The following is a 23,594-nucleotide window of genomic DNA, read 5'->3' as shown; positions in this document are numbered from 1 at the left end:
ACTTTGCTTCTGGAATTAAGTATCTTGCTTGGACTTTGAACGGATGAGGTGACGTTGTGATCTTTGTCCTGTGAATGCGTGGGCAAGTCCCCTGTCTAGTAGTACTTGTGTCTTTAAGCTCTCCATTTTGACACAGATGTCTTAGATTTTCTTAACTCTTAAATCACTTCAACTAAGTATTGGAATGTCTTAAGCTGTAACAACATTTCAAAACATTATTAAAAAGCAGGCTTGATTCAGTGTGGTCATGTCAATCTGTATATGACAAATTACTAAAGCTACTCTGGTTTTTCCTCTAGGCTCTTCAGCTCCTTCATTCATTTCCCCTTGATACACGATTAAAAGATGGAAGTAAGTACAAATGCCCCTTTGTGCCTGTTGTGAATTCATGATGTACATCATGTGTTGCTGTTCCTGATTCCTTAGGATTTCATCTTAAGTCTGTCTTCTTACCAGGTTTGTTTTGGCAATCACCAAAGAGGCCACCTTTCCCAGTGAAGTTTGAACTTAATGATCCCCTGTAAGTATGGTACTGCCACTGATGAGTTTTATAAGGTCCCATAACGCTCACTCTGTAGCAGAAAGTGCAAGCCAATGGCTTCATAGCACTGGAAGCTGGACTGGTACTTGACAGGTACTAGTGCATAGCCTTGCGCTGCGGTGGATGTGGTGAGCTGTCTCATACTTTCACTGCAGGTAATTTAACTTTCACTGACATGGGATTGGAGGGTGATGTGGGAAGTTCTGACAACATCTAATGTGAAATGGCTTAGAACAACCTATTTCATTTATTGTGTGACTACAGAATTATGGAGTTGTTGCTGTTGTACCCCCCCTGTCCCCATCAGCCCACATCATGAAATGCAGGTTTAAATTAAATTGACTACCTAATATGCCCTAGTGAAGGGACCCCTTTTCCTGATCACAATTTGAGTATCTGATCTAGATGGCTTGGGTATTACAGGTAATTTTAAAAGTTGATGTGGTTGAGGGATTGAAAAGCTTTATCTGCTGCATATCTACACCTGCTTTGAGAAACTGTTGAGATCGCCATTTTTAATTTGGGTGAAAACTGAGATCATGGCAAATATCAAAGTATTTCTGAGGTGAAGCTTGTTATTATCATATTGATGTCATGTGAGTGTTGGTAGTTGTTTTCTTCACTGCAGAGGTTAAGGAAATATGTTTTTTGTTAAATAACTCTTCACTCGTCAAAGTTGGCTTAGTTTTGGGGAGGGCTTCTGAGTTCCTCAAAATCTGTCATCTTTGGTACTGTGTGCTGCGCTCAAGGGTGGACATTCTTTTTATCTGCATTTTTCGAGGCCTCTTTGATGATGATTGTAAACCTTAGGGCGACTGAAGTAAAAAATGAAGCCAACAAAAATAATTATCTTCCTCTCTTCTTCAGGCACTATGGTTTCATTGTGAGCGCAGCAAAACTCTTCGCAACAGTGTACTGTGTTCCTTTCACAGAAAAGGTAATCCACCACGTAACGTGGATGTACGTGTTCGGTTTTGGCCTGATATCCAGCTGCCGATATTTTCTGAGAACTGATTAAAGCAGTTCTGAAAGTAACCTGTCCTTCAGCACTGGCTGCTCAGCAACTGCTTACAGTTCACCTTTGTTATTTAAATCCCTAACTCCGAGAAGAGTATTGGGTGTTTTCAGTAAGCACTGAACTCAGGAATTCTTGTTTTGATGGACCTGTTTCTTCTGCAATATCATAATTGAACTGAAAGAAGATCTCTCTAAGGCATTTTTTTAATTCAGCGTCTTAGCTATGGTCTGGGAGTTTTATTTTTACTACTCACAGCCTCTGTGTTGCTTATCCTTTGTTTTTCTTGTTACCCTTTTTCTTTGCTAGTTGGGTCTTGCTGTAAGTCACGTTTACACTTCAGTTCTCTTCAGTTTGCAAGTGCTAGGCACTTCACACCACTGTGATTCACTGTGGCAACTGAAATGTCACTTGGTGTTTCAGTGATGGTGTTTCACTGAAACATCTTTGAATATTTGTGGGATTTTTTGGTTTTGGTATTCTTTGAAATGCTACTGGATATACAGTCTTTTTGTGGGGACCTTTTTGACTTGATGTGGATCTAAATTGTTTTTCTTCAAAACTATAACAGGATTTGTCAGAGGAAACTGTTTTGAAGGTTATTTCAGCTGTGAAGGTACCAGAGTTCAGACCTTCAAACAAAGTAAGTGTGACATGTAGTTTAAAGAAAAAAAAAAAATAAATCCACAGGCACTGTCCTGCATCTCCAACTACCTCTTGCATTGATGTTAATGAGAAATAAACACAAATTGAAATGTGTTTTGGGGAAACAAGTGTGTGGCATCCAGGACTGCTATAACTTGATATAGCGAAGGTATCTATGTACCAGATGCTAAGTGCAAGATGTGGGAGCTTTTTGAGTTTTGCAAATGATTTGTTGTAGCATCATTTTCTGTGCACGAGTCTGATTGAAAGTCTTCAAGCTTTTTTTTTAAGTTTGTATGAGTCTGGTATAACTATTTCAATAAAAGGAGTAAAATTTTACTCCTAAGCAACTTTAAAACAATCCAAGACTAGTGTAAATTTTTTATTTCTTTCTAGTTAATATAAAGGAAGTGTCATTACTTTTGTGTTTATTTTTGAAGTGTTAACTTCAAAACAGCTTAAGTGTCATTGTGCAGTGGCTAGCATTTGTCATCATTTAAATTAGCAAATATTCCAGGGTGTTTTCGTATTTTCTTGCACAGTGTTAACACTTGTCTCATAAATGCTTGCCTTCTGAGACGAAACTGGTATTTTGACTCAGAATCACAGAATGGTTGAGGTTGGAAGGGACCTCTGGAGATCGTCTAGTCCAATCCCCTTGCTCAAGCAGAGGCAGCTAGAGCAGGTCGTCAAGGACTGTGTCCCATTGGGTTCTGAATATCTCTGAGGGTGGAGACTCCACAGCCTCTCTCTGCAACCTGTGCCAGTGTTCAGCCATCCTCACAGTTTTGGTTAGGTTTTTTTGTTTGTTTTTTTCTTTAAAGTATTTTCATATGTTTCTTATAGAATTTTATGTGCTTCAATTTGTGCCCGTACTCCCTTGTCCTGTCATTGGGCAACAGTGAACAGTCTGGCTCTGTCTTCTGTGTTTCCCCCCCATCAGATATTTGTACACATGGGTAAGATCCCACTGAGCCTTCTTTTCTCCAGGCTAAACCGTCCCAGCTCTCTCAGCTTCTCCTCGTATGCGAGATGCTCCAGTCCTTTTAACCATGTTTGTGGCCCTTGGCTGGACTTGCTCCAATAAGTCTATGTCTCTCTTGAACTGGGGAGGAGAGACTGCAGGGAAGACAGGAAATCTAGTACTCTTCACACTTGTGCTGTACAAAGTTTATGTATTTTATTACTCAAGCACTGCACACACTTGCAGGTTGTACAGACTGATGAAACTGCGAGAAAACCAGATCATATTCCAGTCAGCAGTGAGGATGAAAGAAATGCTGTTTTCCAGCTGGAGAAGTCTATACTATCCAATGAAGCTCTGGAAAGTGAGTAGTGCAAACTGGCTTCATAGCTTAGTAACGTCTTGCAGTTGCATAGCCAGTATTATGACATTCAGGTCTTTGGATAAAGCAGTTCTGTAATTCTGCAAGAAGCAGACAGCTGATACCTGCGGCTTTCCGAAGTGCCATGCAGATAACTCCTTACTGCTTGACATTACCCTATGATTCTGTATTTCTGAGATTCCCGCAAGTTTTAGGGTTCTCTGTGACACGTGCGTGTAAGTACAACCCTGATGACAGGAAGCAGGCAGCAGGGAATTCAACACTTAAGGAAGGAGAGGGTGCTGGCTAGATCCCAGATGGACTGAAAGCGGTTCTGGTGTGAGAAGGTTTAGCATTACTATTTACAGGAATCCATCTGAAATGATCCTAAATTGTGAAGGCTGTTCGTCATCTCCAGCATCTTCTAGGTATGTTGAAATGAGGATGCTCGAATCCCATTTTTGTGCCTGGCCACATGAAGAGGTCGTTGGGCAACAATGACATGCATGCAGTTTTAGCCTGTGATGACAGAGGGGAAAGATTAGCTTTGCTCTAATGCATCCCATGGAGTATCAACCCTAACCTCTGTCTCCCATGCTGCTGAGACCATAGTGCAACAGTTACAGGTAAACAAAGCTTACAGACAGGGTTCTCACAGGATGGGGCTGTAGCGAGATGGGGTGTATAAGAAACATCCACAGGACTGTCCAAAATCTATTCCGGGTGTTGCAAGGAAAATACAATTATGGAGCTCTGTTGATATTTCCTTCATTACTCACTGGTATTGATAGGGGCATTTCTGATTCTAGGATGGGAAAGCAAGTTTTAAGTAAGGCACCAAGCTCCAGAATATGAAATTTTTAATTTATGAAGGTTCTAGTTCCCTAAACTTATGTTTAGCACATCTTCAGTTTTCTAATAATAATTTTTGCTTTTTCTTTTTTTTCATGAGCAGATGACTTGCAAATGAAGCCGATCTCCTTTGAAAAAGATGACGACAGTAATGGGCATATAGATTTCATAACAGCGGCATCAAACCTGCGAGCCAAGATGTACAACATTGAACCAGCAGATCGGTTCAAAACAAAGCGCATCGCTGGAAAGATTATTCCTGCAATTGCCACAGCTACTGCTGCAGTATCAGGGCTGGTGAGTATGCTTTTTAAAATGCTTAAAATGCGTATTTCTTCCTCTTATGGTTCCTTGGTTAAAACCACTGTTGTCTGGATTTTGATTAACGCTACCCTGACAGAGCCTTGCTACAGAAATGGGTTTATTTCAAACTTAATAATCTTTTTTTTTTCCCTCATGTGCCAATACAAGAGGTTGCTCTTGGTTCTAGTTGTGGTAAGCCCTCGGTGCTTTTACTTCTGATTTGCTGACCAGAAGGAGGAGTTGGAGATCAGCATTTTGGTTTGTTTTCTGCAATTAATACTAACTGCCAAGAGTGGAAAGGAACTGTTCCGTAGTAGTTCACATCCGTGGACCTGGAGGTGTCTTGAATTAAACAATTTTGAAAGAATCCTACATTAGGAACACTTTTGACCATTTTATATATTTCCATTAGCAGCAGCAGAATTTATTGATGTGGCATATTGGGTTGCATTTCTGGATGTGATTTCTCTGCTGTTGGACGAAGGCTGATCTCATTAACAATTTACTCTCTAGTTACTGGTCTCTTAACTAAGCTGGTGTTACTAACGCTGTACCCAAAACCTGTGTTTGGTCTCATGGAAGTATGGGATTCTTATTTACTGCAGGTTGCACTGGAACTCATCAAAGTTGTGGGTGGCTACCCAGCTGATGCATACAAGAACTGTTTTCTGAACCTAGCTATTCCCATAATGGTCTTTACAGAAACTGCGGAAGTAAGAAGAACAGAAATCAGGTAGGAAGGACAGTGGCAGAAGGGTGGTATTTGGCAGCCTGACAGTTGATGCTTAGAACTTGGCGAGCCGTTACAAGTGTGAAGTTTCTACAGTTACTGAATCCAGAGAACGAGATTAAAGCCTTATGTACTTGCATAGCAGAACTATGATGGAACCACAGCTCCTGGTCATACTCCAATTAAACAATACAGCTATTCAAGGTTATTTTTTGTTGTCCTTTAAACTTGGAAGATCATGAGCCACTTAGTGCTTGTTATCAAACTATTACCCATTTACTACGTACTACTAAAGGTGTAAGTGATATTCTTAGTACCGCCAAGGGTCCCATAATGCATTGCTCGGGAACTTCCTGTTTGAAAAATGCAGCACATACTTTTCTGTCCTAATTTTAAAGATAGTGGTTTTAAGGGCTTAGTTTTGGTTTTGGTGGAAGCTGTTACTAGTGAGGCTTTAAAATTCTAGGTGAGTTAGATGTGTGGCGTGGTTATTAATAAACATCCTGTCTGCACAGACTGGACACACTTCTGCGTCTTAGTCAATAGAAGAGCTGTTTTTTCGTAGGTCTGGAAACTCAGTAAGTTCATTACCAGATACAATGATTATGCAGAGTTCTTACTGTGTCTTGTGCTTAGCCAGCTCAAAGGGCTGGAGAAATGGCAGCAGAGAGGGAAGAGATTTTTGCTCAAGATAAAACAGCAAGTCACTAGAAGACATAGCAGTTCTTCAATACATGTTTAAAGGAAGCACCTGAGTTCATGTTCTGAAGTAACAAACAGCCTTTCTCTTTTTAAAACAGAAATGGGATATCATTTACAATCTGGGACAGGTGGACAATTTATGGGAAAGAGGATTTTACTCTGCTGGACTTCATAAATGCTGTCAGAGTAAGTTACCTACTGTACTGGGTTAAAACAAGACAAGAGGAAAGGGTTTTCTTGGTTTTCATTGTTGGTTTGGGTTGGGTTTTTTTTTGGTTTTGTTTTGGTTTTGTCAAGTTATTGTTCAAGCCAGAGTAATTCTAAGAAGAATCAATGTCAATGGGAATGTCTCTAAGTAAACACATCCGATCCTATTTTCAAATTCTTTGTTAATTCAGTTGGCTCAAATGTATCTTAATAAAACATCTGTCAACATCCATGCATTAGCAAGTTTTCTGGTTGAGATCCTATGGTTTTGAACAATTAGTTGTAGTATTAGCAGTAGTAGTATGTGCTGGCTTGTGCAGCTGTCCTAGTCCTTTAATAAGTTTTAATTTGTGAATTCCAGGAGAAATATGGAATTGAACCAACTATGGTTGTACAGGGAGTCAAAATGCTGTATGTTCCTGTGATGCCAGGTCACATTAAAAGATTAAAGCTGACGTAAGTATAACTGGAAAATGGATTGAGGGATGGAAGTGCGCATCTGAATTACGTTCACTGGTTGTATCATAAGGACGTGTGTCTGACAGTGATGTTTTCTCTCAAAGTGGTTGCTAGTCGTTAATATTTGGGAAAGAAAAAACGTAATTTCTTCCTTTTGAAAAAAAACAGAGAATAGAAAGTGAATCAACTTCTGTTGTGAGGACAGGAAACTTGCAAAATGCTACTTGTAACTGATGAACACCAGAATAAGAAACCCGTAGAAGTTTGACAGCAAGTTGTTTGGGGGAAAGAATGTACCTTGGTTCAAGCAGACAAAGACTAATCAAACTTTCTTGAACTGGCTTTAAAATAATGGTCATATTTAGCAACTTAACTCTGAAAGAATGAGAACAGTTATTTGGGAAGGAGTTAATGTATTGATTGCAGATTGAGATTTCTGGAAGCCTGTTCCATTCATAGTAATTCCTTGAGATTCTAACTCACGTTAGCCCTTCTGAAAATGAAGACGTTCAGACGGCTTTGCAGTGCCTCTTACTGACAGGAAACTGGGGTGTAACAAACCGGAAGTTCAGGGGGGTGTGAGAGCAGAGCGCTCTGGTGTTTGGCTGATCGGCCTTTGAAAGTAACAGCCAGATCTCACCCAGGTTTAGTTCTACTTTGTACATTGGTGGAACTTCTTTAGCTCAAAATTTCTTCCTCACAGCTGCTGGTCGGTGCGTGCTGGTCAGTACGTGCTGGCTGGTGCTCACAGGCTTTGCTGCAGCAAGCAGGTGCGCTAATCGGTACTGCCAGTAGGTAACGTCAGGCAAAGCGGTGTGTGTTACGGGCAAGCTGCTTCAAACTCCCAGGGAGAGAAGAGCCTCTAAGTCAGTACTGCCTTTAGAGTGCCTGGCATACTAAGGTGTGAATTTACAGCCTCTCTCAAAATAAGTTGTTTGTGTTCCTTCTCCTACAGCTGTATAAATAATTTTGAATGAGTGGGGTGTGTAATGAAGTCAGAGGCTTGGTGTGAAGCTGCCTTCTTGTGAATATCAGGATTTCTTATTACCCTGAGACTCAGTTCAAGCTTTACATGTAGTTACAGCAACTTGGGCTTCTGTTACAAACAGTTCCAAATGCTTTGTAAGATATTTGCACAGCGAACTCTGGTCTTGCTTGTGTGTTTGTTTTTCCTTAAGGAGTTTACAATCTGTTTCATGCAGTAATATGACAAGCATTGCAAGACTCTGTCTTCATTTCCAAATTACAGCATTGGCTGATAGCACACTCCTTTTAAGCAATTTCTAGAGACATATTTACCTGCCTTGCTCTGTAGCTTGGGGCTTCCTCATGCGAATGGATATGACCTCGGTATCTCTGCTGAGAAGAGACTAATGCTTTGTGTTCTTGCAAGGGAACAGGTACTTTGGGGAAGGCAGCTTTTTGACCTGTGTGCTAAAGCATAGCCAGAAGGGAGATCCTTCTCTAGGTGACCTGTGAGGAAGAGCAATGAGTGACTGTATTCCCCCAGCCCTCTAGCATTTAAGCTGTCCTCATGAACTAGTGCTCCGAGTTGGCAAAAAAATAATTTTGAGACATCGAAAGATACGTAATGAAAGTGAGGTTGGTTGACCTTCTACTTCAGTATTTTTATTGTGAAACTTCCAAGCAATAGCGGTAGCTTTTGAGACCATGGAGAGCAAAGGGGGCAAGTTGCACTAAGACATGACGTGCTTACCTAGTTTAAACTCACATTGTGGTCATGAAGGAAGAAGTTCCAGATCCTGGATGTTTTCTCCCTCCTCATTGCTCTTCACCTTTGAAATTCAAGGACTGAACAAGTCTTAACTCCAGTAGAATTATTTTCCATTGGAACTGTGTATCTAGTGTCTGCACCCGAGTGCTTCTCCCTAATAATGTTTTAAAACCAGCCATTATTGGTAGACTGAGAACTTACTCCTCCTCACTGACCAAAATCCTGCACAGAAAGCTAACTTTGTCTTGTGCCTCATCAGGGCACCAAAGAGAAATGACATCAGTGAGGAATCCCATCCGAAACTGGCCACTTTTTCTTCTCTTTTGTACTGAGCACTTGTTAGTGTAATAGCTCGCTAATGGGCTAAGTCTTATCAAGAACGTGGAATACCATTTGCTTTACCTCAGGTGAAGGAACAGCTTTTGTGTCAAAATTAAAAGGTGGCTTATTTTCCATTTTAATCTGGTTTCTAGTATGTTGGGCTTCATTGCTGGCAGCGAAATTCATCCTAGTCTGGCCCCGAATTCCCACTGCCAATCCTTCTTCTGGTAACATACTGTTCTTCATTTCCTTGTAGGATGCAGAAGCTTGTGAAACCATCAGCTGATAAGAAGTATGTGGATTTGACAGTATCGTTTGCTCCAGAGACTGATGGAGAGGAAGACTTGCCAGGGCCACCAGTGAGATACTACTTTGTTCAGGAGGACAATTGATGGTAGAGACACAAAAGTCACTCTCGGACCATTTGTTCTGAAAGGAGTGTGCTAATTTGCAGCTATTAAAGATGGTACTATATATTTCTTTTTGGTGAAGCCTTAATTAAAACAAATGGTGAAAGTCAGTGGCTTTGCACTGAAGATAAACTGGATTTATGTTTCATCTGCTCCTGTTTTCTTCAAACCTGTTTTCTCAAAGGAGCGTTGGTCACTCCATGAGATGGAATGTCCAGTACAGTCCTTACCTTAAAGACAAGATCTGGATTAATTTGTGGGGAGCTGAAGGAAGCAAGAAGAATGGTGAACCTAACAAATGGTCCCCATGTACAAATTAGGTGCTGCTTAGAGAAGAGAGCAAAAAATGGGGAAACTGCCATTTTGTGATACTCCTGGTGTTCTGAGACCATCTCAAATCCATTTCATATGTTACTTAATTCTCAAACAAGAATTTCATTCTTGCCATCTACATGGGAGATTTAATCCATCCAAGAGGTTTAAACTCCCACTTAAAAGCAGATGAGCAGCTTTATTGTGGTGTTGGTGCTGTCTTCTGAACGGTTAGTGACACCGTGTGTCAGAGCAGCTATCTTATGTCAGTCTCAACATGGAAACATGGGGAGGCAGATCTTGGGTAGGTGTAAATTGTCACAGCTGCCCTGAAGTCAAGAGAGCTGGAATTGTTGATTATCTGCACTAAGATGGTTTTTGGAGAATGCTGCAGTATGGGGAAAGTGGAAACCTATCGGAGAGCTGAGTTAACGTTTTCAACAATAAAACTTTGTTTTCAAGAAAGAGAAAATGTTTGGTGTGGTTGAGCCTTTCTGCCTTCACCAGATTAAAAACACAGTAGCAAATGATGACCTTGAAAGGAGGAAAAGGCAAATGGCTCTGGATGTTTGTCATAGCAGACACTGTTTCCTCAGCTGCTCCTTTTGGTGCCATTTCCTGATAGTGGTTATGCTGTGCAGCTGGCCACAGCACCAGTCTGAGTTGCACTGAACACTGATGTTTTTGTCATCATCAGTCAGTTCCTAGGGTATCAAAGTATAAAGAATCTGCTTAATTGGAAATGATTAAGGGACTAGCTTTGCCGCTGTGGTGAGGCAGAGGTGCCTTATAGAAGCATCTGCGACACCACCTCATTTTCTCTGTCATGTAGACACTGGGTAGTTGAGCTGGTAGTTCTTTTTTTCTGCTAACGATGGTAAGGTGGAGTGAGGGTAGAATAAAAACCTATGAACTGGAAATCCTTTTAATGTGTTTGAGCTTTAGAGATTGTGATTGCACATTAGCTCTGCAACTGTTGCAAAAGCTACTGACTACTTAGCTGTTTATCCTCGATCATAATTTATTGAGCTTTAGGGATATCTTTACATTTAATGAATATTACTAGTCAGGAATTTTACTTCTCCTTTTTTCCCTTCTCAGTTAGTTGTAGTCAGGAATAACAGCTATTAGGCTGGGAACTTGAACACGAAGATGCGTGGAACTGAATAGCTGGAATCAGCACAGTTATTCCAATGTTTGGGATTTAGTCTTACATATATACACACCTTCTGGAAGGTGTATATAGTTTTACAGTCAGTCTAGTTTATAATTTTCTAGATTACTAATACTGCTTTTAAACTACCTGACTTATTTCATTTTTTTAAGAACTTCTTTTAGAGAAACTTTGAAACAGGAGAAAAGGTGACTACATTTAGAGTGCAAGAGATGACACAAGCAGACAGTAAGTTTCCACTTCTAAATAACAACTGAAATGTATTTCACTGGGGCAGTATTAGAATCTGAACTCTTAACTGAAATCGCCAATTAGTGCTAAGAACCATTTAAAGGTTTAGGTCAAGTCGAAAGCACTGTTACCTCTCACAGTTGGAGGCTGGGAAACAAATGAAACTTTGAGTATGCCCTGGTACGTTCATGTGGTGTTAACATCATGTCTATGCTTTCGAAGTAAGTAGCATATAAAAATAGTAAGGTCTCAGTACTTCGCTAGAACCCCATCTGACAGCGCTCAGGGTTTAAAGTAAATTTTCAGCTATAATTAATGAAATGGCTTTTATTAGTGACAACGCATGCAGTTTTGTGAGACCCTTGCCAGAAAGCCCGGGTTGAGGTTGGCAGGGATCGCAGCCAGAATTGACAGGCCTGGTGGCTCTGTACCTACCCTGCCCTTACTGGGTGTGTCTGTTGGATGGGTGTCTGTTCTGTGGGTGGGTTCTGCTCAGTTAAACAGTTACTGATGGAAAAACTGAAAATGCCCAATGGCTCTAGGTATTTATTAGCAAACCTTTAAAATTTTCTGGATATAAGTTAACCTAGATAAAATCTTCAGAGTACTAACCTCCAGGGGACTTCATATTGAAGCACTGTGCATGTCAAGTGGCTCATTAAAACTGGTTGTCATGTTTTAAAACTTTCTGAATTGCTGATATGGAGAGTGGGTGTATTTATACTGAAGATTGTGCAGAGTGAGCCGATTCAGTGTGAATTTGTTTGATGCAGCCCATTTCTCCATCTGTTGCTGCTTTTTATCAGAAGTCTCAGCGGGTGCTCAGCTGATTGCACTAAAAGGGCTCAATCAGACCAGGTAAGTGAATTTCAGGGTGCTGGTCTTCCACATCTCCAGCATTGTCACTACCAGTGCTAGCAGTGCAGAGGCTCGTAGCACTACCTGGAATCTGAGAACCGCTTTTTTTCTCCTTTTTTTCTTTTTTCTTTTTTTTTTTCACTATAATGAAAGCTTGTGTGTGTGTGTCTAGGACTGTTTGATGCTCTCTTCCTGTGGAGCAGCTAGAGGTAGCCATCTCCCTGCAGCAGTGAAGAACTATCTTTCCTCTAGAATACTTTGAATAGCTTTCCTTCAAAGTGTTACTCTTTGAAAGAGCAGTTGACTTGCGGCGATGATGTTTTATATCAGTATTAAAGATCTTTCTCACTCAAATGCTTTCCTACAGACTTTGCTTATATTTACACTGGCTTTCCCTAAATTTCTCACATTTTTAATAGTTGCAGGAATGTTTGTGCATGCAAAACATGAGGCATTTAGCACTCAGCTCAACTGTTCTCTGTGCTTAATCTCCATGTCTCTTTAATGCCAGGAGTGGTGAAGGTTTTGTGTGAAGATCATGGTACCGTTAACAAGACTGTTTTGGCAGATCTGATTGATTTAGGACTTTATTTACCTAGACAAGGAATAAAAAGTACATGTTTTCAGCTTTTTTCCCCACCCTTTTCCTATGTATGGTGAGTATGTGAATGTTTACTTAAAAAAAAAAAAAAAAAAAAGAAAAAAAGGTGCTTTTCAAGAATGATGACTACATAGAACAACTCTGGCACCACCTGGGCCTCTGTGAATGCAGAAACCATGTCACCTCATCATGGCATCTCACGTCCTCAAATAATGTGGGTTTGAGCTAGGCAGAGAGTTTGTATACCTATCTGACTTACATCAAACATAAGTAAAGGCTTTATGTAAGTTCACGTTCTGAATTTTTCCGTGTCTCTTTGAAACAGTGTGGCTGTAGGCCAGTTGTCTGAAGAAAGGAACTGAATTTTGGCCAAATGCAGCTGACTTACTAGCTTGAAAGGTTTTTCCATTGCTGTTAACTATCTCTGTTCTGCAATTACAGAAAGCATTCTGTGCTGCAGCATAGTGCAGCAATCGAAACCTTTGTCCGAGGGTTGAGAACCTTTTGACCAGAGAGCTTTTGAGAGTTTATTTTAGTAAACGTGTCTTCTGGTATATTTTGTGTGGTCAGTGAAGTAGCTAGCATGGTGTTTATCCATGCTGCGGAAAGCTTATTGAGGGTCAGGCTTGAAGGTGTCGCGAGTTACAGCACTGATAGCACCAGCAGAACTGTCTTGCTAGTAAGGGAATAATTTTGCATGGCAAAAGTGAGATACCGTGGGGAAGTATTATGTTCCTACTTCTCACCGCAACACACAAGTTTCAAATTCATACTGAGAAAAAGCTGCAGCTCTTAACCTGGTGCATACTGAGCAGCACCATCTTCACAGAGTGATGTTAAGTATTTTCATGAAAAGAAAGTGCTAATGTCTCATGTTATGTTATACTTTTATAAATACAGTGGCTGCGCCTTCATATGGTCACACATATGGTTTAGGCGTGTACTTGGTAGAGTACGGTTGATGGTTGGACTTGATCTCAAAGGTGTTTTCCAACCTGAATGTTTCTGTGATTCTATAATCTCTTTTAGAAACACATGGCCATTCTTTTAAAATAACCTTCCCAAGCCTTGACTGACTTCCATAATCTTTGAAATAATAATAATTCATTTATGATTCCCAGCTGATAGCAAACAAACATCACAATCAATCTTGGTCTGCAAATAAGGGCAACTTTACCTAGAGCACTCCCTGCGTTTGTCGTGAAGGCACTGGCTGCTTTGGTACCGCCATCATTGCTGTCTTCAGCTGAGCTGTGTGAATACTTCCCCACCGGAGCTGTCACAGAAAAGCTGCAGTTTATGGTTGGGTTTTTTTTTTAAAGAAAAAAAGCCAGGCTCTGGTGCTGATCATCTCCACTATGAAGGAGCATAGCTCAGCAGTGGGTACCCATCCTGTAAGCGCTTTATTCAGTCCAGCTGCCTGGCAGAACACAGAGGCTACAAGTACTAAACTTGGATCGTACTGCTGATCACTTTATGTTGCTGGTTTTGAAGGCTGGATCCCCAGTTTCCGAGATGATGGATGCTGTGCCTAAGGCTTCCTGGAGTTCCACAGCTGTTTGGTATGATCAGCAGGGCTCTCGCATGCCCTCCTGCCTTCCCTTGTTACCAGCTGTGTGCAGCTTGTCCTCCTTGTGCGCTCACTGGGGCTTGCCTCAGCCCATGGAGAAGGTAGTTCAGAGACCTTAACCAACAGGGTTTTGGTTAGTTTCCTGAAGTAGCTCATGGCAGGGTCTGATGAACATCCCTGCTGGCATGTAGAAGGGGTGGGAATGTTCAGCTGGGAGGAGATGTCTCTGCTTGAATTTGTGCCCTCTCTGTTGCATAAGATGGGAAATGCCCCAGCCGCCTTACTCAGGATGTTCCAGGTCTTGTAAGGGTTGCATGACCTTGCAGAGAACCCAGAACCTCCAGTTTAAGCTACCCATAATTTTACTTTCTGCTTTTTGGTCTGTATTAACACCTCTCTGGTGTTGCTCAAGGCCCCAGCATACGGGAGGCATCCCTGTGGTCTCTGTAGGATGGCATAAATGGCACTGATACTGTTACAAGAGAGTAGACAAGAAATGGGGAGTTTTAACATAAAGAGTTTATTGCACTGTGAGCCAGTGACTGAACTGAGCCCACAAACACTGTCTGCCTAATTTCAATACAATGTTTTTCTACCGCATTTTGCAGGGGCAATGTGTCCTCTCTTTCCCACTCTTGTCTTTTCTCCTTTTTCCACATTTAATCTTCTACAGCAATTGGGGTTATCTGCCCTCCCCGAATCAGAGAAGTTTCTCTGCCATATCGCATTGTTGGTTTAGGGCCAACAGAGCTGCTGTAGAAATTGAGGAGTAGCTTGGGGAATGCCTTATGTTTATCTTCAGTAGTGTGGAGTTCCTGGGCTGCTTCTTGTGCCTCATTTAGCAGGACCGTTCCTGCGTGTACCTTCAGCAGCCACCTTGCTTTCAGGACACTGGGTCCTCTGCAGCACAAGACTGTAGAACAAATGGCTTCAGGTTCCCTTGGGTTTGGGTCACAAAGTAATTGATAACGTCCTGAAGGCTTGGGAGAGTCACCTGTTTCACCGAAACAAACAAACAAAAAAAATACACACGAAATAACCAAAAAAAACCCCAACTCCACCCAATCACAGAATGGTAGGGGTTAGAAGGGACCTCTGGAGATCATCTAGTCCATCCCTCCTGCTAAAGCAGATTAACCTGCAGCAGGCCACACAGGACTGCACCCAGGTGGGTTTTGAGTATCTCCAAGGAAGGAGACTCCACAGCCTCCCTGGGCAGCCTGTTCCAGTGCTCTGTCACCCTTGATGTAAAGAAGTTTTTCCGCATGTTCACATGGAACTTCCTGTGCTACAGTTTGTGCCCATTGCCCCTTGTCCTGTCACTGGGCACCACTGAAAAGAGCCTGGCCCCATCCTCTTGACACCCACCCTTTAGATATTTGTAAGTGTTGATAAGGTCCCCTCTCAGTCTTCTCTTCTCCAGGCTAAAGAGCCCCAGGTCTCTCAGCCTTTCCTCACAAGAGAGGTGCTCCTGTCCCTTCATCATCTTAGTAGCCCTCCACTGGACTCTCTCCAGTAGTTCTCTGTCCCTCTTGAACTGGGGAGCCCAGAACTGGACACAGTGCTCCAGATGTGGCCTCACCAGGGCAGGATAGAGGGGGAGGAAAACCTCCCTCAACCTGCTGGCCACACTCTTCTTAATGCACCCCAGGATACCATTTGGCCTTCTTGGCCACAAGGACACATTGCTGGCTCATGGTCAACTTGCTGTCTGCTACAGCTCCCAGGTCCTTCTCCGCAGAGCTGCTCTCCAGCAGGTCAACCCCCAACTTGTACTGGTGCATGAGGTTATTCCTCCCCAGGTGCAGGACCCTACACTTGCCCTTGAACCTCACTAGGTTCCTCCCCACCCAGCTCTCCAGCCTGTCCAGGTCCCGCTGAATGGCAGCACAGCCCTCTGGCATGTCAGCCACTCCTCCCAGGTTTGTGCCATCAGCAACCTTGCTGAGGGTGCACTCTGTCCCTTCATCCAGGTCGTTGATGAGTATGTTGAACAAGACCGGACCCAGTACTGACCCCTGGGGAACATCACTAGCTACAGGCCTCCAGCTGGACTCAGCACCACTGATCACAACTCTGAGCTCTGTCCTTTAGCCAGTTAAATAAAACATGCTATGCGTGTGGAGCACACATTTCCAAAAACATGCTGGCAGGCTGGAATCCCTAGCAGTGTTTCTCAGTTGCTACAGGATTTACATGCAGCATTTGGATGCACTGAGGTCTGGGAGAGCCCTCTGCAACCTATGGAAAGGTTTTGACCCTTGAACGTATTAAATCCTTCCCTTCCATCAAACGAGTAAACACACCAAAAGAGATCGCTCTCTGCACTGTTGTGCTCTTCAATGATTGCTGGTCCTCTTTCAGCAGATGGTGAAACCAACAGGATGTTTCTCAGGCCATGAGTTAAACATGTCTTAAGAAAAGTGGAAGAAAACTGTTTTAAAACAAATATGTACAGACCGTACAGCCTCGCTCACCCTTCAACTAAGTTAATTTTATCTCTCATAGTTATATGGAGTGTGTGTTGAACTTCCTCTAGCTGCAATGAGAGCTCAGTTTTCAGGCTTTGTACTAAAGCCTGAGTTGAAAAAAAAAGTAAGTTAAGCAATCTTGAGTGTTTCGTGAGTGGTTTGAGTTTGGTTTTGTTAGAGAGATTCTGATGGAGGGGGGTCCCACTTTGCTAGTTCTTAAAAGATGCTTTTTCTTTGAGATTAGGCTAGTTGGACTAACAAGAGAGCTGAACTCTGCATACTTGACTTTGATTTACAAATTATAATTAGGAATTTACTAGAGCTTTTCTGATTTTCTGCAAAGGGCTGTTTCTTACACCTGCTTAAGAATCTTCAAGAAGGGAATTGCTCACTTACCTGTCTTTCTAATTCGAGAACGTAACTTGTTCCTTTGGACATCACTTTGAAGTGCTTTAAGCATGGGTCACTGAAAGAAAATTAAAGTTGATATGCTACCTGAAATGAAATACTTTCTGATGTTTCGTTGTCATCATAAACTCCTTTGCAGGAGCAATGGGTGTGCTTTGTAATATCCCCAGAGCTTATTGAAGGTGTGCAGAGGGTTTGTTTTTTCCCATTTTAGTTTAGAGAATTTTGAATGTCATTCCCGGTATCTCAGGTCCCTCTTGTTCTGAAGCTCTGCAAAAGCTAAAACATGGCAATTCAGTTGAAATGTGGTGTGTTTTTAGACTAAGTTACTCTTTGAAAATACTTGTCTCTTTCATTACTCATTTTACAAAGGGGTACAGCTTGTTCCATTTTCATTCTGTGAGATGATTTCTTAAACTGAGTAGGGTTTCATGGCAAACAGGGGAAGCCCATTTCCCAAGGAAGGGGGCTTTTGCTGGCTGATCTTTATTGCTTCTTTGTTTAACCGAACTGGCTTTGGAGGAGCAGAGAACCAAGAAATCAGCCTCAGGCCGGCCCCTGCTGCCTCATTTGTCTTTCCTAAAGTAGCCTGAAGGCAAGGCATACGTTTCACTTATCAACTCCAGGTATGAAGAATTCAGCTTTTAATACAGCGCACGCTAGTGAAGAATGGGATAATGTATTGTGGAATCAACCTACTCCAGCTCACGTCGGGCAGTGATTGCGTAGTTCTTGCTGTCGCTGCTGGGACGAAGGATCAAATTCCCACACGAAGGATTCTTTTCTAACATCTTTATCGCTTCTTGCCGAGACACTGCATAGAAGCACCTGCGTAGAAGGGAGATAGAAATGGCATGAACGCGGGTTACGCTGGCAAGGCCGCGTCATTCTGAGCTGTGTGAAGGGACACGGTGTGCCGGGCTAACACCTCTTCACGGCGCTAGGCTTATCCAGGGTAACTCGCCATGGCTGCCAAGAGGCATGACACCTGAAGGACTCTTGCTGATTAATGCTACTATAGGAGCATAATTCAGGACAGCAGTGCTTTGGCCTTCTCAGAGAGAAAGCAAAGCTTTCATACAGGTATGCTGCTTTCTGGACCCTTGGAAAAAAGGTGAGAAGAGTAACCTGGATTTCCCTTGAATTTCTCGATGGTAATCAGCATTTTCTCAAATGGGCTGATACGGCAGCACAACATGTGGCTTTCTGAAAAGTTTTCTAAGCATAGCAATATGCTGCACTCAGCCTTTTCAAAACAAAAGGCATTGTAGGAAAGCTGCAAGAGTAATCGTTCCCTTAGGAAATCTCTATAAAGGCCTTAAGGTAGATTTTGTTCACTGAGCATTATACAACCCTTGTGTAACAGCTGAATTTTGAACCTCTGCATGGAAATAATACTTTGAAAGAAGGAGGGAAGGCTCTTTAATCAGGTTGGGGCTGGTACAGTTCAGTCAGAGCTTACGCTGGCATAGTGGTCAGTGTACTGCTGGGAGGGCTTTTTCTGTTCAAGGATGCACTGGAACAGTTGTTCAGTGTAATTCTTCTTTCCTTTTCCTTCGCCAGCACTTCATGCATTCTTGTACGCTGCCCAGGTAGTAATGACTCATCTGATGGAACTGACAGCTGAAAATGAACAATGTAATTGAAAAGAAAATGAAAGAGTGGACAATCATTGAGAGCAGTTGTTTCTGTGTATGCATCTTAGCTAATCCTTGAGTGCAGCTGCTGTGCAGAAATGTTTCTTACCTGCTTGGTTGAAGCAGCTGAGATAATCTGGAAGGTTTGGATATGCCTCTGCTTTGAATGAAATGCTGCACATGTGTTTTTATTAGAATAGTGAAATAAGGATATCTGTTTCCTGATTTAGAAGAAATGTGCATTGACAGAGGTGGGAAATGATGTAAGAATCCACAACAATATTTTGCAGTTGCTATTCTGCAAAAGGCTGTGTAAATGTAATTTAACCTATTTCAGCCATCCTCAGTTTTTCAAGTGACTCAGCTAGGCCAATGTAACGTCATTTGTGAACAAATGTCATTTATTTATTCACTGGTCATTATCAAAGAGGGCCTTGCTATTTTCAAAGTGCATTTAGCTAAAAAGAATAGTAGGATAAAACACAGGGCTGAGGGTTTCTCTCAGGTGCGCAGTTCAGCCACTTCTTTGGTTATGTCTTTAGCCCGTGATAAAGATCTAGAGAGTTGTCTTTCTCAGAGCAGGCTCCTTTTTTTCACAGCTGCAAGGAATGCACTTGTGCTAGAAGTCTTTTCCTTCCTGGACAGCAAACAGTGGATTGGGAACTGTGTCTGACTAGGTACTGTGGCAGAGTGTGTATTGCAGATGAGCTGGGGTTAAATCAGCCTGAATCTTGCTCTCCTCAAGAAAAAAAACAAAACGAAACCAACGAAACGCCTCAACAGTTTTGTGTGTGCAACACCTTAGAAGTGGGGCTTTGTGCCTGTGGAAGCCAGCTGCTGGCATGCGTGAAGACAAAACCCCCTTACAGACACTTTTGACATGAATTGAGATATAAAATTCTTCCATACCTTTGTTACGGTGAGAATAAACCCCTTCCATTCTTCCCCACATTCACAGTCACTAGCCTGAGACAACAGAAAATGGCAGTGTAAGAACAACTACAGCAACAAAAGCCCCCATGCTATTTCATGAGGAAGCCTGAAGTAACTCTCACCCTCTTAGAAGTACCATGCCCAGAAATGAGCTCCCTGCCAGGCTACATCACACCCTGAAGACCTGCACTTCCCCAGTACTCTGTGTTCAATTAGAGGGAAAGGACAGAGGTGGGAAGGTAACAAAATCACATGCTCTGTTGGAGCAAAAGGAGAAGGTTGTGTGGATCCGAGGAGAAGGCCACGCTAAGGAGATAAGTGAGTCTCAAGAATAAAACCTTCTAGATACATCCTGGGCACTACAGTCCGCATGGCTTCTGAACGGTGCGGTGGTCAGATATTTTATCCTCTTCTTGGTTTTACAGGAGATGTGGGCCTGTCAGTGTGGTACTTCCTGGTTTCTCTTGTATATTTTCTTGTTCAGTTCTTTGCTCATTTCATATTCCCAGATACTCCTGAGAAAAACTTCTAATGCCTTGAGGGAGCGTTTCCCTGGTGTTAGGTTCCTTTGTCCTGCCTCCCGCTCTGACTGCCTTTCGGTGCTGGCTGGCTGCAGGCTTTATGCTTACTTGTCAAGAAGGCAGCTCTACTCCCACACCAAAATGGAGCTCTGACTGTCTGTGGGAGATGGAGTAAAGTACCAAGTGGCTTACAAATTACAATTTTCCTCTTTTTACCTTCAGTTCTAGTTCTCCATTTGACAGCTTCAGGATGAAATGTGCAGAGCCACTTTCATCTGGGTAAACACTGGTGGCTGAGGTCAAAGCTGATATATCTAATTTCTGTGAGTACTAAGGCAGGGGGAAAAGAGAAATAGCACAAGTTGTAAATTTCACCAAAAATCTGTCTGCTCTCCAAAGGAATTTGTTTAGAAGAAAATAGATTGAAATTTTTTTTTGCTAGAACTTGGATTAAGTTTAACTGACAGACATGCTCAGTCCTTTGCTTCTCGCCAACAATGTACCTTCTGGATTTTTCCCATCCTAATCTTCATAATCACAAACAGATTAAATCCATGAGTATTTGCTTTGCGACTCCAACTAACCTTCAGACAGAGTACACCATATTAATACCAAGCACTTTTCCCTCAGCAACATAAAGGAAAGTCATTGTGGCAGACCACAATTTTACCCTTATGCACAGCTGAGGAAAAAGCACTCGGTAAAATGGAGCAATGTTGATACGTTTGTAGCTCAGGTACCAAAAAATTACTCCTTTCTTTTGTTTCATTGAGGCAAATTAATATGCTGTAGTTTGGTTCACTTTAGCTTTTTTTGATCTCAGCCTTTCTTCTACAATGTTCAGTGCTATTTTTTCGGACTATGCAGATGAGAGAGGAAAGGGTGCTGAAAGGTGTCTGGAGTACATAAGGATTACTTGATGGAAGTAACTGATGCACTCAGTCAGCTGTGTAGTTACAAACACAGCACATTACTCACTGTTGGGGCTTTCTTGTCATCATAAAAGAAGAGCGTAGTTCCTCTGAGTTCTGTCCAATACACTCTAAATTCCTGTTGGAAGGGAAGAAGTGTCAGTTTGTGAGGATAATCTTTTTAGTTCCCACAACATGCTGAAAGTGAAAGAACTGCTGAGAAAAAACTGTGTCGTCATATATTAGTTTTCAGTGTTTAAAGATTGTTAGAGAGTATTGTATTCTGCAGGCAGTTTATGCAAAAAAAAGTTCAGCAAATTATTCTCTACAGGCAAAAAGATATATAGGCTCTAGGCTTTGTTTCCTAGTATCCTAATCCAGCATGGAACTATAAAACTTTACTTTTAACTAATCTAAATGTTTTAAACATTTGTCAACGATTTGTTAAACAATTTAAAGGGAGTATGTGATGGAAAGAAAATATATTTTCAATGCCACTTCAAAACCTTGCTCTCCCTAAAAGACACTACAAGTGGAAAATACTGTGAGATAGCCATGTGTAAAGACTCCAATCTTCTGAATACCATTCTCCTGAAGTGCCTATTTGCATTGAATTTTGATCCTGCCAGCTTACTTGCTATAGGGAGAAAATCAATGAGCTTGATGGTAGTCTGACCTATTGACTGGACTTCTTGCATTTGAAGTGGTATTTTACATGCTTTGTCTTTAAATTACGTTTAGTAGTGTTCATAAATCAACACCATGCCAAGGAAAACATGATTGTCTGACTCTTCTAACTGTTCCCTAATGCAGTCATGCCAGAGCGATGGGAAAGGTTTTTCTTTTCCATTTTCACGTGCCCCTGTTACCCTGAGAACTGTAGCTGTTACGAGACACTGAATTGGGAGGGCAACTTCCATAAAACAGAAGCTGTTCTACTTTTCAGTTTACTTACCTGTTTTGTTGTTTGTTTTCGTTTTGGGGTTTTTGTTCATTTTGGGGTGGGGTTCTTTTGGAGTGTGTGTTAAAACACAGTCACAAAAATTGAGAAAAGAAATAACTTGTGAAGTCTGATAGGTTATGTGAATTAGGGTGAGCGACATTCCCTAGAGTATCCTGCAGGTGATCCTTGCTCTTTACCCTGCTAGCTCCTAACTAGTATTTCTGGTGTTTTCTGTCAAATTACTAGTGTAAAATTTCTATAGCATTCAGCCTCTGGACCCCAACCTCTGAGCACTGCAGTGTGGTGTCAAGGTAAACATCCTCGTTAAACTGTCTGTCCCTGGCAAGTTAATGAAGGCTGTGAATGCTGCTGTGGTACAGGGCTGCATGTCATGGGAAATGTTTGCAATGCACCTTGGGTGCTGTGCTTTCTGCTCCGTGGAAACATAGTAACAGGAGCTGCCCAAGAGCATTTGCTATTACTTCACTTACGTTTTTCTCTTGGGCATCTGGTCAGACTTAGTCCCACATAAGTCTCTTCAGATTGGATGTGTATTATTGCTCTGTCCTGTTAGGTTTTGTTATTCCAATATGGTAGTTAACTGAATTTCAGAAGGAGGAATTGTTCAGGGGAGAAAAAGAAGCTTTTACATAAAAGGATATAAAGAAAGGAATATAACAGGGAGCTTTATTAAACTTGCAGGTGTTCTTCTGCCAGATACAACAAAGCAATGCGTTGAATAATTTCTAGTGCTGCAGAAGAATTAATAGTAAGATTATTAGTCTACTTTTTGTTTCTTGGAGTTCCTATTTTCTGTGGTACCTGGTTGTTCCTGTGTTTGTGAACCACTATGCTATTTTGGTCTTTTGATTATATCTACCTTTGGCACTGTGTGACTCATTTTCTCTACTCTGTGCTCCTGCATCTTCAGAGATATGAGTGTAGGTAGTGTAAAAACAACTTTGTAACCCTAAGTACAGGGATTGTCATTATCAAGCACTAAAAAAAAGGCAATCAGCTTGATGAGGAACATGCTCTGAACATACATGCTATCATGCTATTGTAACATACACAAGTACATAGGTGTTTACAGATTTGCGTCTTAAACAATTATCTTGAGTCAAAAAAATCACTTATTTTCCCAGTTAGTCCACATATGCTAAATTATTAGCCCTTACTACAAGAAAAAACCCCAAACATGTAGAGAATCTCACATATACTTCAGATGTCATGTCACTGAAGACTTCAAGGTGGACACTGTTCTCCAATAAATAGAGGATGTGTCAGAGCAACATAAGCTAGTCAAACTTTGCTCTTGGTATTAAAAGTATTGCATTAGGTTTTCACCATGGTGGTAGCTATGAAATCAGTAAAACTCAATTCACATTTCAGTAGGTAATAGTAAATTCTAACGGAATCCTGGAGATACTGAAGGTTACCTTAATGGTTACCTTACACAATTTATTTTACACCCCCCCACACATAATATGAACAGAAATAACTAGATATCACTATTTCAGTGCAACCATTTGTGTCAGCTAGTGCTGAGAAACATTTCCTTCCATAGACCTGGAAGCTCCTGGCAATTCATTTTTGAAGAAATATTTCAACACAACCACTGCCCAGGATTGTGCACCTTACCTGGCATCTTGAGTGCCGGACAGACAGGTAACCTTGGAAGTACAGAGGCAGACCTGTGATCCTCTGCCTCTCCTGGAAGATGTGCCGAGGGGCTGGCTGGGGAGCTTCCTCTGGCTGTTCCCTAATGCCTCCCAGCAT

General features: G+C 41.8%; 2 protein-coding genes across 2 annotated transcripts in view; one reads left to right on the top strand and one right to left on the bottom strand.

Annotated features, from left to right (window-relative positions):
- The window catches only part of UBA6 (ubiquitin like modifier activating enzyme 6), a 28,839-nt gene extending 19,199 nt beyond the window's left edge, over positions 1 to 9,640 (top strand). Inside the window, exons 23-32 of the mRNA XM_009958819.2 lie at positions 300 to 351; positions 457 to 520; positions 1,409 to 1,478; positions 2,128 to 2,199; positions 3,412 to 3,529; positions 4,482 to 4,675; positions 5,287 to 5,414; positions 6,212 to 6,299; positions 6,682 to 6,776; positions 9,092 to 9,640. Of these exons, the coding sequence (XP_009957121.1) occupies positions 300 to 351; positions 457 to 520; positions 1,409 to 1,478; positions 2,128 to 2,199; positions 3,412 to 3,529; positions 4,482 to 4,675; positions 5,287 to 5,414; positions 6,212 to 6,299; positions 6,682 to 6,776; positions 9,092 to 9,227 (1,017 nt within the window). The 3' untranslated portion in view covers positions 9,228 to 9,640. The remainder of the gene's footprint in view (positions 1 to 299; positions 352 to 456; positions 521 to 1,408; positions 1,479 to 2,127; positions 2,200 to 3,411; positions 3,530 to 4,481; positions 4,676 to 5,286; positions 5,415 to 6,211; positions 6,300 to 6,681; positions 6,777 to 9,091) is intronic.
- Positions 9,641 to 14,874: 5,234 nt separating this feature from the next.
- On the bottom strand, positions 14,875 to 23,594 carry STAP1 (signal transducing adaptor family member 1). The gene is made up of 8 exons (XM_086464791.1): positions 23,457 to 23,594; positions 20,940 to 21,011; positions 20,178 to 20,291; positions 19,417 to 19,473; positions 18,333 to 18,493; positions 17,570 to 17,698; positions 16,859 to 16,928; positions 14,875 to 14,985 (listed from the first exon to the last, which is right to left on the bottom strand). Exons 1-8 carry the CDS (start codon positions 23,592 to 23,594, stop codon positions 14,875 to 14,877), a joined length of 852 nt encoding a protein of 283 aa, XP_086320917.1.

The sequence above is a fragment of the Leptosomus discolor genome, chromosome 4 (genome assembly GCF_034619465.1).
Source record: "Leptosomus discolor isolate bLepDis1 chromosome 4, bLepDis1.hap2, whole genome shotgun sequence".
In the NCBI taxonomy this organism is placed as follows: domain Eukaryota; kingdom Metazoa; phylum Chordata; class Aves; order Leptosomiformes; family Leptosomidae; genus Leptosomus; species Leptosomus discolor.
Note: the sequence above shows the minus strand (reverse complement) of the source record. Positions and strands in the feature narration are given on the sequence as shown.

What these genes read in the sequence shown, in the direction of transcription:
- STAP1 (XM_086464791.1), bottom strand. Translation starts at nt 23,594, where the DNA reads ATGCTGGGAGGCATTAGGGAACAGCCAGAGGAAGCTCCCCAGCCAGCC. An exon ending in TCCGGCACTCAAGATGCCAG is followed by an intron (nt 21,012 to 23,456) that starts GTAAGGTGCACA and finishes CCCTTCCAACAG; the next exon opens with GAATTTAGAGTGTATTGGAC. An exon ending in TTCTCGAATTAGAAAGACAG is followed by an intron (nt 14,986 to 16,858) that starts GTAAGTGAGCAA and finishes TCGGTGAAACAG; the next exon opens with GTGACTCTCCCAAGCCTTCA.